General features: G+C 36.5%; 1 protein-coding gene across 14 annotated transcripts in view; it reads left to right on the top strand.

Annotated features, from left to right (window-relative positions):
* The window catches only part of LOC105264137 (protein tramtrack, beta isoform), a 55298-nt gene that overhangs the window by 30035 nt on the left and 8389 nt on the right, over window positions 1-16874 (top strand). For 12 of the 14 annotated variants that reach the window (XM_011300864.1, XM_011300837.1, XM_011300899.1 and 9 more), the window contains 2 exons: window positions 9058-9127; window positions 9590-9866. In XM_011300864.1, coding sequence (XP_011299166.1) covers window positions 9660-9866 — 207 coding nt within the window. In that variant the 5' untranslated portion in view covers window positions 9058-9127; window positions 9590-9659. Of the gene's footprint in view, window positions 1-5955; window positions 6394-9057; window positions 9128-9589; window positions 9867-16874 lie in introns of those variants that run through there. The other 2 variants (XM_011300891.1, XM_011300882.1) reach the window with 2 other exon arrangements.

The raw sequence follows: 16874 nt of genomic DNA, 5'->3' as shown, positions 1-16874 counted from the left end.
TGCAATAGGGGGGAATGGGAGAATCGGTGAGGGGGAGATCCGCCGAACAAAGGGAAAGACACGGAATCCGCAAAAAAAATGAGAGGATTGGAACGTGGAGTAAGGGCCCGTCGCGAAATTACAGCCCCAAGTAATAAAAAGAAAAAAAAAATTGAAAAATTCAATATGAATGCAATATGAATTCAATTATTCTCCCTCATACATATCGAGTCATCGAAAAATCATTCGACATAATGATGATGCTACGGATTGCATGACAGATTCATGAAAAAATAATCGAGGAATTACTGAATAATGAATAAGAGTGTTGACGCGAAAAATTGGATAATTGGAGAAACCACTAACACTGAAAACTGCCAGTTATTGTAACGATCATAAATATTCCAATTAAAATTTCACGTTTTCATCCCGCCGTCTCGCGGACTGATGAATTGATAATTTTCCCTCAATAAATAATCAACAATCACCTCTCATTACTGATTATTTTTTTTTTCCGCGAATATTCTCTAATGGAAACAATCAGAGTAAACAGGCAAATAGCTGCCGGCGGTCTCGGTGCAAAAATTTTCTTAATGTTGGAAAAACATTTCTTAATGTCAGAAAAGAAGTTTCTAGATTCAGTTAAATAGTTTTCTTGAATCTAGAAACTCCGCTTCTTGCATGTGCCAACTTCTCTTTTTACGTTCAGATTTTTTCTCTGCATGTGTAACCGTGAACTTTTTTTTACCACGAGTTTGTTCATTCTTTTTTTTTATTCATCAAACGGTAATGACAGTCTTGGTAAATCGCAAAAGAAACATTGAAATCAGCAAAAAAATGTTTTCCTATTTCGGCTTTCATTCAGAGGCCAACGCCAAAAAAAAGAAAAAAAACTTTTTCAATCTTTATATCATTAATCGATCGCAACAAAAAAAAGAAAAACTAAAAAAAACTAGAAAAAACTTGAAAAAACTTGAAAAAACTAGAAATCAACAGAATTACGAATAATTTCCAACATTAACAATTCGAAATCGAATTAATTTGTGAAATTATCAAAAAATGGTTTTCGATATTTCGTTATCAATAAACGTTATCAGTAAAATAGCAGTTAAAGATAAAACTTTTGCAGAGACATAAAAACTACGAAAAAAAAAAAATTCAACAAAACGATTAAAATTATGAAAAAGAAATAGATAAATATAGGTGGTGATAGAGACCGGATACGCTGGGGTCGGATGATTTTGCGGGGCTAGAGCAACAACAACAACGACACAAGAGTGTTCCGCGGTCTAGGGATATGGGTTGTTCCCCCCGTGGATGACCCGCGAGTACCCGTTGGCGCGCGCGCCATCCCAACACACACACATGATGAGCAAAAATAAAAATTGCCCTCTCCCCTTTCCACCCGCGAGTTGAGGAATCGGTGGATCTAACGATTTCCAAGAATCTCGCGTTAGCGGCACGTTTTACTTGCGTTTTATCCGCCTATCTCTTTTCATGCGGCTTACCCATTATTTTACTGTATCTTGAAGAAAATAACACGATGCACACATACGGGGAATTGAAGACGAGGATGAGGGGGACCTCACAAGTTATGCCCCCGGAGGGCTTTTTAATGGTGAGCTACTATATACCGTTGGATTTTCACTGGGTATAACTACGACATAAGGAACAACATTGACCCAGGCAATGTGCGGGTGTTCATCCGTGGGTATATCCTCACTTATTCCCACCGTACCTGATTAACTCATGCCTCATTTAACACACGAATCGTCAATTATCTATCATATTCGGGTTATTAAATTCATTTTCATGATACTTTGTATGCGGTTAATCTGATTGTGAGAGCTTTTCTCGAGTAATTTAAGTCGGTACTTGTTGTTGGTCTGGATTGTTTTTTTTTTTCGCATTCGTTCGACTGCTCTCAGAGAAATTTGTGGAAATTTCAGTCGCCTTGTGCAGGGAATTTTTAATTATTTATGGATGCATTTATTGGGAATGTGGATTGAAATAATGATTTTTATTGTGGAGATGGGTTGCTCGGAAAAAATGAGGAATTGTGAAATTAATGAGCGATTCAAAGAATCTAAGTCCCTATTTCGACAAGGTGAATTACGATTTTAAACATAAATTTTCTGGAGTCGTAAATTACGCGTTTGGAACTCGTATATTAACATTTTCGGACTCGTAAATCGCGCGTTTCAGATCGTAAATTACAATTTCAAAAACGTAATTTACCCAATTAGAAAGATCATAAATTACATTCGAAACCACGTACCCCAGTGACGCGCACTTTTTTACGGATTTTATTAAATTTACAATGAATTTTGGTAAAACATGGAAATCGTTTCCCCAACGTGCCACGGCTACAATAATTTTTTAATTTTCAAAAAGTTTATAATTTTCGGGTAATTATCACTCGTAATCAGCCTGAAAAAAAAAATCAAATGACCCCAAAAAAATACCCCGTCGAATGATCATCTTAATTCCACTGAAATAAATCACTTGATAAGAGATTAAAAAATCTTTTTCAAAAACTCTGAAAAACTGAGATCGACGCATGTAATTTAAAAAATGGAGTTGGCTGACCAGTCAATTCTGATTATTTTTCATTTCTTCCTTTTCATCTCGGCTTTTACCTCCCAGGTTTTTACTGCCCCTTGACATATCCACGGACGCCGTCACGCCGACCCCTGCATTATGGAAATTTTGAACCAATTCGAAAATCAATACCGATGCCTGTGCCAGCCTCCGGGGCTCGCAACCCCTCGACTCTCCCCTCAATTTTTATTTTTCATTTTTCATTTTCCCCGGCACTCATATCTTCGCCCCCACCCAACAGCGACAAAAAAGAAGACACCATTTTAATGTCTTTTTTTTTCAATTAACAGAGAAATTATTTATGTAATTATTTAGCATTCCCAAGTTCCGGGATGAGAGTCAGTCTCTTCGTTCCCATGATGTTTGTACTGGATTTAAAATTACGGTGGGGGGTTGGAGTGAAATAGCAGATGGAGATGGGAAAGGGGATACAGTGAGAGGGGAGCTTTTTTCATTTTACAAACTGGTTCAATTTTTTTCTAAAAATGCGGGTGAAACACAAGGCGAAAACCGGTTGTATCTATGGGTGGACAGGGCCCCTCGGTATTCCCCTCTCTTTTAGTTGGATAAAATAGTGGGGAGGGAGGGGGGAATTGATGGTGAAGAGGAGACACTGGAAAAGAGGGGCGGGCAATGAGGGAGAGAGAGAGGGAGAGAGAGAGAGGGAGAGAAAAAATTACACTTCTTCGGTGTATAAACTCTCGGACATTTTGTTTTTATCTCGAATGATGTTTACGCTCTCGTAAATCTTTGGAATATTCACGATTTATGTTTCAAAATTTTCCCGATAAATTGGTGATAACACTTCAGGGGTAAGGGGGATAATCCAAGTCTTTTGTTCTCCCCTTTTCCATTTATGGGGGAGGGACTTGAGAATTGATGCGCAAATATGAGTAATCTAACAATAAGATGAGTGAAATTGCTGCTGTACTTTATGAATTTCCGTCTATAAATGACTGATAATGTCGACCTCCCATAATGCGATATGAGAATAACCACTCGTACCAGTTACAACTCAGATCGAACATGATTAATTTTACCAAGAAAACCGCCCCCACATTTTACCAGGAAATCAATTCAATAATTGATGGAAAATTACATCGAAGTAACTGAATAATTTCATTATTTGGCTAGCTCGGTAATTAATTAAAAAACGTAAAATACGATGTCATTATCGCATATAATACCGCAAATTAAATTAATTAATTTCGATAATTACCCGGTAAAATTTTCGGTGGATGATGAAATTTTAAGCCGACTGGTTGAAAATGCTTAATTTCATTCACCGGAAATTAATTAAAATTTAATATTTGCCATTTAACTAATGGTAAGAGATTTGGTGGGAGTAACTGGTGAACCGTTATATTTGATAAACTTCATCGGTACCGGTAGTGACGAAACAAACATGTCTGGTTTTGTTTTCATCGGTTTGTGTGTAGAAAAGTGGTCGTGCGTCGTCTGCATCACGTGCTTCACCCCGCCCTCCCTTTCCTCCCTACCGCCCACCCACCTCCCCCCCAACTTCCCCACCATTTTTTTTTTCCACCCAGCAAAAACACTGTACTCACACACCAACAAGTGGTCCTTCTACTTCACTTCCTAATCATTGTAATTGACTTGTTTAAAGTACCGCTGTATTACCCCGTGATAAATAAACACTCCGCTCCGGAGTTGTTAACTTTCATTCTGGCCTCCTACTAATTGAGCGACACATTGGCATTCTCAGTCATTTTATATTGTTAATGAATAATTGAATATATCCAACACTAATCATTAATCATTAATCATTCACTTAAATCATGCACTGGCATTCCTGACCATGTCCGATTTTGTCCGGTAAAAATCACTTCATGTCTCATTGATTTTTCATTGCTAAGTGAAATTGGAAAATGACGTAAAGAGAGAGGTAATGAGAAAATTGTGGATTGGAGAGGAATTTCGAGTTTTTCCTGATGAAATTTTCCACTGATATTTTGCCAATGAAAATTGACGGCCCAGATGAAAATGAAGAGACATTAGACAGTGCAAAATATTCTAAAACAGTTTTCGATTGAAATGTCAGATTAAATAGACGTCGCAAGAAGAGTGGTATTCATAGACATCCCCCAATAATCGATTACCTAAAAGACCCCTCTTTATATAATGCTTGCGAGTTCTCAAAGTTACATAGTCCTTATTTTATACCCCTTGGATTTATATCCAGACCTACTATTTCCGTTTTTAAAGCCATTCGCGTCATTAATACTTAATCCCTCCCACAGCCCTCGTCATTTTACCAATCGCTATTTACCCCAAATACCTCAGCTTGAATGTCACGGCCGATTTCATTGATGATTGCACATTAATCAGAAAATCGCAACAAACACGAGACATAAAAAAAAAATATAAAAATCCGACATAAAACTAATCTCTTCCGGACTCACCATAATATCGCATGAAACATGTCTTCAATTCCTCCGTAACATTTCGCAAACGAGAAGTAATCTCCCCCATTCTGGCACCCCTCGGGGTTCTATTAAAATTGATCGACCCCACCTTCAATTTTTTTCAAATTCCCGGTCGCGGAATGGCTAGGAGGCGGGGAGGTGAAAGAAGAAAAAAAAAAAAACGGGCGGACGAAAAATTTAATTAAAAAAGAAGAAAAAAAAAATCGTCGGCCCCCTGACGATCTTCAGCTACACCCCTGAGTGTCTCGGCGGGAAAAAAAAAAATGGTGGTGGGGGTTACCGAGTAAAAAGAGAAGAGGGATAGAAAGTGGGAAAGCAAGACGATACAGTAATTGTGTGGGCAAGAGAAGAAGAGAAGTTAAAGTGAGATACAAGCTCTGTCGCTTCTGAAAGAGAGAGGGGGGGCTGGAGGGGAGGGCAAGTGCGATAGTGGGGGCGTACATTGGCCTAAGATGTAGGGAGCCAGACGATTGGTGGGGCTGGAGGGGAGGGTGGAGAGGAAAATAATAATAAAAAAAATTGAAAAAAAAAGAAAGAAAACACAGCGTCGTTGTCTGCGCGGGATAAAAAGAGGGTATGAGGCAAAAGCCAACAGAAGAGGAGGCCAGGGAGACTCGGCTGGACGATGGGCTCACTCTTTTTTTTTTCTCTCTCTCTCCCCTCCTCTCTCTCTCTCTCTCTCTCTCTCTCTCTCTCACTCTCTCATTTTTGCAACGTACATGTGAATGTGCGAACGGTGGAGGCGGAATAGAGCGAGACAAAAGATAAAGGAAAAGAAGGAAATAAAATGAGGGGAGGGTGAAAAGGCAGTTCCGAAGCATTTTGTAGCATTGTAGGTCGTTGCGTTTTATAACGTAACTTTTTAATTTTCACTCGGTTGAGGAATTGGTGAGAGGATTTTTCTGATGAATTTTGTCGGGCTATTTTCATTATCGGTATTGTCGTGATTATAGTGATGGAAGGTGACTCCGGGGCTTCGAGGATCATCCAATATTATCGTGTATTGTGTGTTGATTATTGAAGCGGGAGGATGACGCTCTCGGTACTCTAGGTACACCTGTGATAGAAATTGTAAATACTTTAATTGGAGGTAGCGCTGGGCATTTGGGGCGTTTGTTTGGCTGTCGTATGTTTACGTTGGGATTTTTTTTTTTTCTTTTTTATTATTCATGTGCGGGTAAACCATGTGCGTGCGGTTGATTTTGAGCACTGGTTACAGTGAATCGGAGAGAGGACGAGAGACTGATGAGAGAGAGGGATGCGCCCGGTTGGGTTTGTGAATGGACGAGAGCTTCACGTTTCGACGTGAAAGATAACGCCTCGTGTTTATCGGTTGTGGAGTGAGTACAGGACAATCTGCTCCGGAGTATGTCATTTGTTTAAAAATTTCATCTTTTTTTTTATTCATTCGCACCTCTCAATCCTCCGCTCTAATTAATTCTTCAATTTTTCTGGGTTTTGGTTTTTTTATCGACTCTTGTAGCTACTGCATAAGGTATGCAAACAGTGAGGGGAGCTAATGTTAGGGATATGATGAAAAGTTTTTTAATTTCCGATAAATCGCATTTTACACGGGATTTTTCCTTTTGGATATTTTTAATTAATCAGAGTACACGAATCCCATGTTTATCCAGGCGGCGGGTGAGAATGGGATTTTCATCATTTCATTTCACGTTTTTGATTTTTTTCCTTTCTTCTACATATTTCACTGCATAATTTGAAATTATTTGGAAATACTGAAAAATTCTAGATCTTGATCGACTGTGAAATTTATTTTCCCAAATCGTTGAGTATTTTTCCATAGTGAAAATATTCCGAGAGCTTGAAAAATTCCAATGATTTATTTATAAGAGTGGACGGAAGATCATTTACATATTCATGATTATCTTGTTTTTTAATTCTACCCACGCTATTCTATCAGTAGCAATAATTTATTTTTCATTTGGGGATTTCAGAGATTTTTGATGAATTTTTGAAAATTATTTGAATATTTTAACAGAATTAGATAAGTTGGTGTGGGATAAAATCTTTTTTGAAACGGTGGAAAACCTGTTTGGCTTATCAAATCGGTACATACACACGAGTAATCGATGACACCGATGTTGTGACGTATTCAATCGGTCTGTCCTCCTCAGATACTCAATAACTTTAGCGACTACAGTTGAATGAGCATGGCAGGGCCATCATAGCCAGCATAAATAATCCCGATGTCATTGTGATTTTCTCCATGTCATTGACTAGATGGAATCCGAAGAATTCCTCCAAGTACCAATAAACAATTTGTTCTCACCCCTCAGTCGTTGCAATAAATATGATTTTTCAAATTTAATGCATGATTTCAACAGGACTTACTGGAAATATGAAATATAAAAGTGTCAACGACGTAACGGGTTTCTCAGAATGACTTATCAGCAAGTTGGATGGATTGTCTGAAATCCGAGTGATTTTTGAAATGGTGAAAATATGTGGGAATGATAAGAGCATTGAAAAAACTGATTATCGAGGGAGTGGAACGATAAAATCAGTTCCCGTGGTACAGAATTATTTTTTTCCACTCCAGTAGATAATCTATCGAGTTTTCAAAAATTTCCAAGTCCAAGCGGAAATCTATTTATGTAAACACGTGGATTTTTATTTTTTATTTTCGTCTGCGGAGTTTTAGAAACTTGGAAATTGACTGGAGATTTTCACTCGGGATAGGAGTCTGCAATCAGAACCTCTTTCGACATAATAGAAAGTAACTATGAATCTAGGATGAATCGAGAGACTGTTCGCCAGTTTTTGCCAGTGATAGAATATAATTTCATCCGAGTTGACATTGATTTTGTCCCGGAATACTGCATTCAATAAACAGTAGATCCTGATTGAATTGATTCTGATAAATATTGAAACATTGGTAAAATGCAAATGGACAAATTTTCACCCGCCACCTCATGATTAAACCAAAATTCATCGGGGAATCGATCAATACCACCCGTCAAATCATTCCCCCCAAAGTTTATTAAACTTTGAAATTTTTATGAATATCACCGTCAAAATTTAATCAAGTCGTAACGTCTCGCTTGTGTCATTAATTTAAAACTAAAACTTGAATTAATTTTTCCCCTCTTCCCGCATATCTCAAGAAAATTTTATTTCACTCGAGTTTTGATGGGAACTCGTTAGCATTCACAAATAAAAATTTATATTTGCCCTCGTAAAATTTACGAGGCTCTTTCTTTCAAGTCCTAAAGATATAAATACATAAATATTTTTACGATAAAGTGACCGAAGGGTATTTCCTCTGCATCAAACCGTGGAAACTCTTCTTTTTTCGTTCCACTTGGGCCTCAAGATTTTCCCTCATTTCCGATATCCCTCGACTCCTATCCCAGCATCATGAAATTGCAGACTACTGGGGTCGTGACCTTCCGTTCTGAGCTCTTCTTCGAGAAAAAAAAAAGTCCATGAGTCAGAACTCGATCGATCCCACCCGAACATTCGCCATGGGGTTCCTATTTTAACCCTAGACAATTCAGTTACCATGTGAATTTAGAAGGGCTCCAACTTTCACTGGGGATTCATTAAATTACCAGAATAATCGACTGTTTCAGCATTCCCCATATAAATTCACCTCAATAATTTTCCTCAACAGTATCTCATAAAAATCCCGGAGAAATCGTCACGAGACGAATCTTTAAACCGAAATGGGGAATTGGCTTGATCAAGGAACTCCAGGAAATGAACAGAAGTAAAAAAAAAAACTAGTGGGTCATTAGGCGTCATCCAGTCGGCGGAAATTGTCCACTCCAATTGTCTATTAGAGCTACATTCTTTTTCTTCGTAATATCTCGCCTTATTTTTTTTCCTTCCCCTCTCCTAGAATTCTATTCACTCGCATACTGTGGAAAAGTATTAAATATTCATGCCAGGGACAGCGTTTGCATCTAATAAACCGTTGGAATGTTTTTCGCATTGTTTTTGAATGAAGTTTTTATGAAAAATTCATATAAAGAGAATTTAATTTTTTTTTTCTCCCTTTTTTTTGCAGATAAGGGGTCTCGAGGGCAGAGCGTCAAGGGAAGCGCAGAAAGGGAAATCCTAGGGCCAAATCGATACTCGTAAGGAGATGGAATAAAGTTTTATGGATTTTTTGAGGGGCTTTTACATGGTTTCATAATCTATTGAGTCATCCTTTGAAATTGCAAAAGATTCTCGATTTTTCTAGCTAATTACAGAATTAAATTAAATTATAATGAAATCATGTCTCAGTAATGAATGGAAAGGATAACAAGTCAATTTAGCTAATGGTCAAGACTTACAGAAATATCTCTGAAACTACTGGAGATACCGGAATTTTCGTTGAGACATTTTTCCAGCGCTCAGTCCGTTCTACAAAAAATGTCTTGATAAAAATTTCCCTATCTCCACTAGATTCCGAGATATTCCCTCGTATACTGAACCGGTGAACAAGTCGACTCGTTACCCTTTCCTCGTGGCTCTGAAACGAGTGAATTTTAATTAGATTTATGAAAATCACTTGAAGATTATCGATCTGGACGGATGAATTATTATGATTGCAGGTGGTACCAGAACCCTTATGGTAATTATTTGAAAACAACCTGGTGGTTTGATAAAAAATAAAACGCTCGTATGCAGCAGCAACGTAACACCGGCGTTCCTTCAGCCTCAGTGACAACGTCACCATCAACAATGGCAAATATGTTTTCACAGCAGTACTGCCTTAGATGGAAGTACCATCACAGCAATCTGCAGACTATGTTCTCGCAATTGCTCGAGAGACAGGCGTACTGCGACGTTACACTAGCTTGCGAGGGCCAGACACTCAGGGCGCACAAGGTAAATAAACTCATTAGATCATGTCTCATTCCCCATCATTTCCCTCCATCACTTTCATCAACACTCATCACTCTCAATTCATATCTTTGCTCCCTAAAAAATAGATCTAGTTGACATAAAACTGATATTTCGAGGGAATTTTAAATCGCTTGAAAATGTTTTTCACAAAACAAAAAGAGAAAAATTCTCTGGCATTTTGAATATCTGAAAATTCAGTAACGGTTCAGGGATTCACCGTCAAATTCCTCAAATTCTCCGAAATTCCAGCGGAATTTGGGAAATTTTGGGAATTAACACTGCGCACAACAAATCAATTTATTAATTACATTTTCGGGGAATAATTGAACCGGAATTTATACTTGTCGTGGGTTTTGTTATGATGTGGATTTTCAGTGAGGAAATTTGTGGAATCTATCAAATTGGTATTAATTTCATTGTAATAATCATAATTTTGTTCTCAATTAGTGATAATTTCCACTGAAATAACAAACAATTTCGCAATAATGAATTTTCTGCTATAAAATTTCGAAAATAATTAGAACAGCAATAAATGGTGCCGATTCCTGGTACAGATCAATAAATTCATAACATAAAAGTAGATGGAGTTCACATTCCATGGAGGCAAAAATCAATTTGATATTTCTCCGCATATTTACAATGATAATTGAGAGAACATTTTTATGGACAGAAATTCTGAGAAGAGCGGGGAGTGCTGTTGAATATTCGGTATTTCACTCTCAACATCATTGAATGAATAGTGATTTCCGGATTTTCGTTACCATTTTCACTAGACGATTAGAAAAATCCTGTGAGCAAATAGAAGACAATGAGTGCCCCAAAAAGTCCCAAAATTTAACTTTACCCACTAGCATTTATTTTTCCTTTGAGAAGCAAAAAACCAGGAAATGAATTCAGTACTCATTTTTTTCAACGTCAATTTTCCCCTGATATCTCGGAACCGAAGGAATTTATCGATTTTTTTGTGTCAACATTTTTGATCGAAAAAGATGATAGCTACAAAAAAGGTATCTATAAAAAAATCGATATCTCCCTTAAATTCGGAGATATTTGCTAAAATCCGATCTCGAAAAACAATTCACTTATTCTAGTTTACGACTTCGTAAGCGAATTCCGGGATTTGTATTGGAGTTCATCACGAGATAATTCCAAAAGAATATAGAACATGTTTATTATTACATCCAACAAGTACAAAGGATGATCATAGTCATGACAAGTATGAAACTTGACAAACGATCAAATTTCTGGTTCTTTGTTTCGAACAGGTGAGACAAGAAGCTCTGGCGGGGGGATGAGGGGGTGACGAGGGGTGGTATGAAATGTGTAATTCGCCTCTCCCCAATTTTTTCTCAACCCAGACGTATTATATTTTTTCTCTCCTTGTAGGTTTTTTTTTTATCCTCCCCTCCTCGGTCATTCTCTTTTCGCAATCGTTCTCGGACGCTCAGGTAGCGGGGAAAATACCAAGAGGGGAGGGGAAAAAAAAAATGATGGGGTAAGGGAAGTGGGGGGCAAATAGGTGGCACTCCATCAAAGTTGAGTATACATTTGGCTTGGTTTATTTTTTACTTTTGGTTGGACTCCAAATTGTAAAATCAATACTTAGTAGTAAATTCCGAATGGAGAAGAGTCGAGCCTTCTCGTCGCCATTATAATGGTCGCGTGTATGAACTTGTGGAAAATAATAATAAAAATTATGGAAAAAATACAGGAAGAGGGAGTAGGAAATGGCAGGATTTGAAGGATTACACCTGATTAAATGAGATCGCTGGGAATTTTAATAATTGAGATGTACACATCCACGAATTCTTTTATTCCTCGAGTACTCAAGTATTTGGAAAATGTCTGGACTTTCAATCTATTACAAATCGATTTTTTTTCATTTTCAATTATTAGGATGAGTCTGAAAATCATGCTCGATAAATAAATACTCATTTCCTATGAAAATCCATTTTTTTTTAATTTGGAAATTGATGAGAAATTTAGAAAATTCATTCAATTCAATTAATTCATTTTTCAACGAATTAATATCAGTCTGGGGAACTTTTTTTTGGAAATAGAGAAATCCAAGATTTCACGTAACGAATATGTGGGACAGTGTAATTAAACAGGAAAAATGGAAAAAATGGAAAAGTTGGAAAAAATGGAAAAAATGGAAAAAATGGAAAAAATAAAAAAAATGAGAAAAATGAGAAAAATGAAAAAAATGAGAAAAATGGAATAAGTGAACTGCAATGAGTGAAAAGAAAGGACGACGCCCACCAAAAAAAGAAATGATATAAACAATGGGGTAACTTATGCTTGTGATGGTCTCATGTCAGGGGTATGAATGAGGAAAATTGTCCTCAAGGGGTCGTGCATGGTTAAAGAGGGGGTGAACTTGTATAGTGACAGCTGGCGATCTTCTACCCACCTGTGCCCAGGTGGTTTGTCTCAAATGTTTCCCCTTTGATGTCTCATTGACCTCTCGTTTTTGTTCGGTTTAATCGATACTTAGCGAGGGTTTTAATCAGACTGGGGTCAGAATTCATATCAATGACTTCATCGTTCGAGGGATTCAATCCGAAATCGGAATTTATTATTGACATTCAGGTGAACTGTGTAGGTTTTTTCCGCGGGAAAAATTATTGGGGAATTCCATTTGAAATTTTCAGTGGAAAAATTTGAACTTTTTTATCATGATGACGGGAATATCTACTGATTTTTTTATTTGTTTATTTTTTTTTTAAGTGTTAATGTAGCGGGTAAAAATCCGGGGGTGATTAACAATTAGATACCAAGTATGAGAACTCATTATTATGGTTTTTCCTTGTTATTGTAATGTCTCGAAATAATGAGTGATTTGTTGGAATATTTTGAGCTGGAATATTTTCCTGTTGTAATATTTTTAAGCAATAATTTCTTCAGTTATTTTTTTTGTTGTTATTCGGATAGATAACGGAGAGTATTCTCTTGTTAATTTAAAAAATGGTGAATTCTCGTACACCAAATGGTGTGTTTAATCCATTAACACGAATACCACACCTGAGGATTTGAATAAACTTTGAAAAATATGAGTTACAACTTTTTCACTGAATTCTGAAACACTCCTGTTAACAGTGTCTAATTTTTTTTTTTTACCGAAGAAGGAACAATTTTCAGGAGTTGCTCGGTGCTAAACTATTCCACAGACCATGATGAAGACACATTCCGTAAATTTCAGTTAGCATTCAAGTTATTCAACTTCTCTAGATTAAATTTTGAAAATAGACCGACGGGAAAATTCCCCAGTGTTAAATTCCACAACATTCAGAGAATTTGATTGATCAGTGAAAGAAACGAGCGACGAAATTAGGAAAAGCCATCAATTGATTTTCAAACGCATCACTAAAAATTCCAAGAAAATGTTAAAATAAAAAATGCCAGCTCATTAAATCGGTACTAGCTATAAAAAATCCCGAGCTCATAACTCATAAGAGTCGTCTCTAGTTAATCACGTTAATTAATTATGATTTAGTGGGATTTTGAAACTAGTCTTTACAAATTCGAAGTGAAGAGTTTAGAAAGAAGCAGGAAATAATTAGCAATAATTAATAATATTGGTGGGTGTGAAAAATTTTTTTGTAAAATTCATTTATTCAGTAGTGGTATGGAAGGAAGAGGAAAGGATTAAAAAATGATCGATACGGGTCTAGGCGTTAATTGGAGTTTATCGAGGAGACGGTAGAAGAATTTTACATACATATTATATACCATATACGTATACGTTCAGTCGGTAGGATTAAGACTTAATTTTCTTTCACTATCATCGGCACGGTGATGACCTTTTTCCGTCTATATTTTCCACCTTCATATTTTTCACTCTTCTCTCTCTCAATTTCACACTCCTGTCTTTATCTTTCTCAGTAAAATATTCCACGTTTTTACGTCGTTGCGATTTCATGCAGAATTAAAAAACACTAACGTTTATTCTCGGTATATTTCTTTTTTTTCCCCTTTTTTGTTATTGAAATATCTTGCGATTTCCTGTAACCTAATGAGTCATATATACACGTTGAAAGTTCTTGGATTTCATCTCTTGGATGATTTTTGAATATTATAATAAATGCAATCGTCAGTTTGAAAAATGAAGAAAACAATGCGAGACCACAGAGCGGAAAAATAAAATTCTTTTCTTATCACCATTTTTTTTTCCTCTTTTGGAATATTTTCATCGTAAATCAGGCAATATCCGCCGTGGGACGTTTCATTTCATAGAAAAAAAAAAACGGGAAAAAACATTGAATAACTTGTTTTTCTCTTCAATTCTGTTTGAGTTGTCGGGATTTTTTTTGTTCTCCCTCTCTTAAAATTTCAAAAATCCCGATGACTCATCAGTTTTTTTCCTTCTTCTAATTCTTACGTCATCGCCTTGCCTCAACGATTTCTCAGAATTTTTCGAAATTCTTTCCCGCATCGGGTTTTTGGTTTCTCATTCTTTTTTCTTTTTACGTCACGAATAAATCTGAATTTCATTTTCTCTAGATTATTTTTTAAATATCGTCGGCGATATTTTTTTCGTTCAACGATTGATTTTTATTTTATCTCTCGACTTTGATATTTTCGGATTCGCGGGGAATAGAGGAAAAATTATTGGGCCAAAAGTTTCGAGTTAAATTAAATTTTCAATGCCATCTCCTGTCTGTTGTCCTATTCCTTCTCGTTTTGCAATCGGAAACTTTCGGAAGAATGCCAATAGCACGGAGTTGAAATCCTGACCGCCTTTTGGATTCAATTTCAAAACTCATCTTTAGATGTTTCATCCAATATCGGTAGATATTTTCCTTTTGCTTGGTTTTTTTTTATTTCTTTGAAATTTTCTCTCCAACTTCAATACCCGTCGTTTCCATTTACCCCATTCATCTGTCCGACAGAACCAATCACCGATAAAGAATGGAAATTTGAATTGAAATTATCGACGGCACAAAGAGAACACCACAAGCCAAATGAAAAAATGGAGGGCATTCCAAGGGACTGTTCCATAATTAAATCACTCTCCGAACTGCAATCGCGTGCAATTAAACTCCGGAAAAATCACCGAAGCACCATCCAACTTCAAATAATTCCCCAAAAAATAATTACCAATCTCAAACAATCAAACAATAAATAGAAGATCAATTTGAATTTATCTAATTTTTCAAAATCCTCAATTCAATTATTTCGCGTAAATAATAGAACCCACGAAAATTCCGTGAAAAATATAAAATTCATGTAATTTCATTCTTGAATATTCATGTCTCGTTAAAAATTCAATCAAGTTCTGAAATTTCCATCTTCTTCCTGCAGAAATCTCACGAATCCTCTTGAATTTCGTGTAAAACTCGCATTTTAATATCCATATCCCCCAGAATCCGATTGAATGTCACTCCCCTGAGAAAATCTGTCATACTTTCCCTGAAATTAAGTTTTAAAAAAAATGAATTCCCCCGCCGTACGATTTGAACGTAAAAATGCAGAGAAAAAATTCCAAATTTATAAAAATTAACTGGCAAATCTGACTTATGCATTTCAAACTCTCACCTCCCTTGTAATTCTGGGCAATCCATTGCATTCGGGTTGCCGCTCACGTTGCCACATGAAGCGCTAAATCAAAGGGAAGAGAACAAAGCGGTGAAGTGCATAAAAAAAAAAGTACCCTCCCCCCTCAAAAAAAGGAGAAAAAAAAAACAACAATTGAAATAAAACCTAAAAAACTATAAAATATCAGTATAGATGAAAAGAAAAAGAAGCGCAGAAAGCATATTCATTATTTCCGCCCTTGTGAAAGATATAGGAAGTACGCTGTAAAAAGTAACTACAGAAGTTGAAAAAAAAAACGTAGTATTAAAAACTGATGGGGGGCAAGGGGGTGAGGGGGAGGCTAAAAAAAACCGGGTGTAAGGAAAAAAGAACTGATAAAAAACGAAGTACGAACGAACGCGCACCAAGCGTTAATTAATTCTGCGCCTGAAGGGACATACGTGAGTTGCAATTCCCCCTGCATGGTGCGTCGAGAGTGACTCATTCACGATAAGGAATTAAATCGTATAAATATGACCCTGAAAATTTATTAAAAAAAAACTTAAAATTTCAAATTGTTATAATTTTTTATTTATCGATGATTCAGATGATTGAATCACTCCAGTATGGATGACTGAAACCGAATAACATTGAAATATATAACACTGACTTTACACGTTCAGTTGAAAAAATCCAATATCTCATTCGATATTTCGAAAATATTGGAGATGGAAAAATCCATCGGGCAATTTTAACCACCCCCCACCCGATATTTTACTTTTTTACGTCTTTTGCGCAATTTCTTTCCCCTCCCGCAACCTCCCACCCCCTCCCACCAAAACCATCTATACATATACGAGATAGATCGCCGTTATACGGGAGATATATAGAGTTTATTACCGGGAAGACGTCGTGGAGGAAAAGAAAAAGGAGAAGTGGAGGGAGGGGCGGGTGGGAGAGGAACGGGGTGGAGGGTGGTCTTTTGAATTCAGTGGTAATAGGTGCGCAAACATTTTACGGACTGGGGTAAAAGGGGGCAGTAAGCACTTTTCAAGATCAAATATTGATACGTCAGTTGCAGACTGGTTATAACCGAGTTGGAGATGAATGCACGGGTTATGTAGCTGTCGATTTTGCAATTTTTCTTAACGAACAAATCATTGGAATTATTCGGATTGATGGATTACGGGAAAAAAATTTACACCTTTTCAGAACTCTTTCCTCAATTTTCCAGTGAAAATTCTTTTCTTGAAATTCGGTATTATGCTATTATTTATTATTATTACACGGAGAGAAAAATACCGGAAAAATTACGGAACATTCACGTATTCGTGGGGTGACCAGTAAAATTGTCGTGAAAGTTTCGTAAAAATTCCTGTTATTATTATTATTATTATTATTATTATTATTATTATTATTATTATTATTATTATTATTATTATTATTATTATTATTATTATTATTATTATTATT

The sequence above is a fragment of the Fopius arisanus genome, unplaced genomic scaffold, assembly GCF_000806365.1.
Source record: "Fopius arisanus strain USDA-PBARC FA_bdor unplaced genomic scaffold, ASM80636v1 scaffold00001, whole genome shotgun sequence".
NCBI classification, from domain to species: Eukaryota; Metazoa; Arthropoda; class Insecta; order Hymenoptera; family Braconidae; genus Fopius; species Fopius arisanus.
This window is presented reverse-complemented; position numbering and strand designations above follow the sequence as displayed.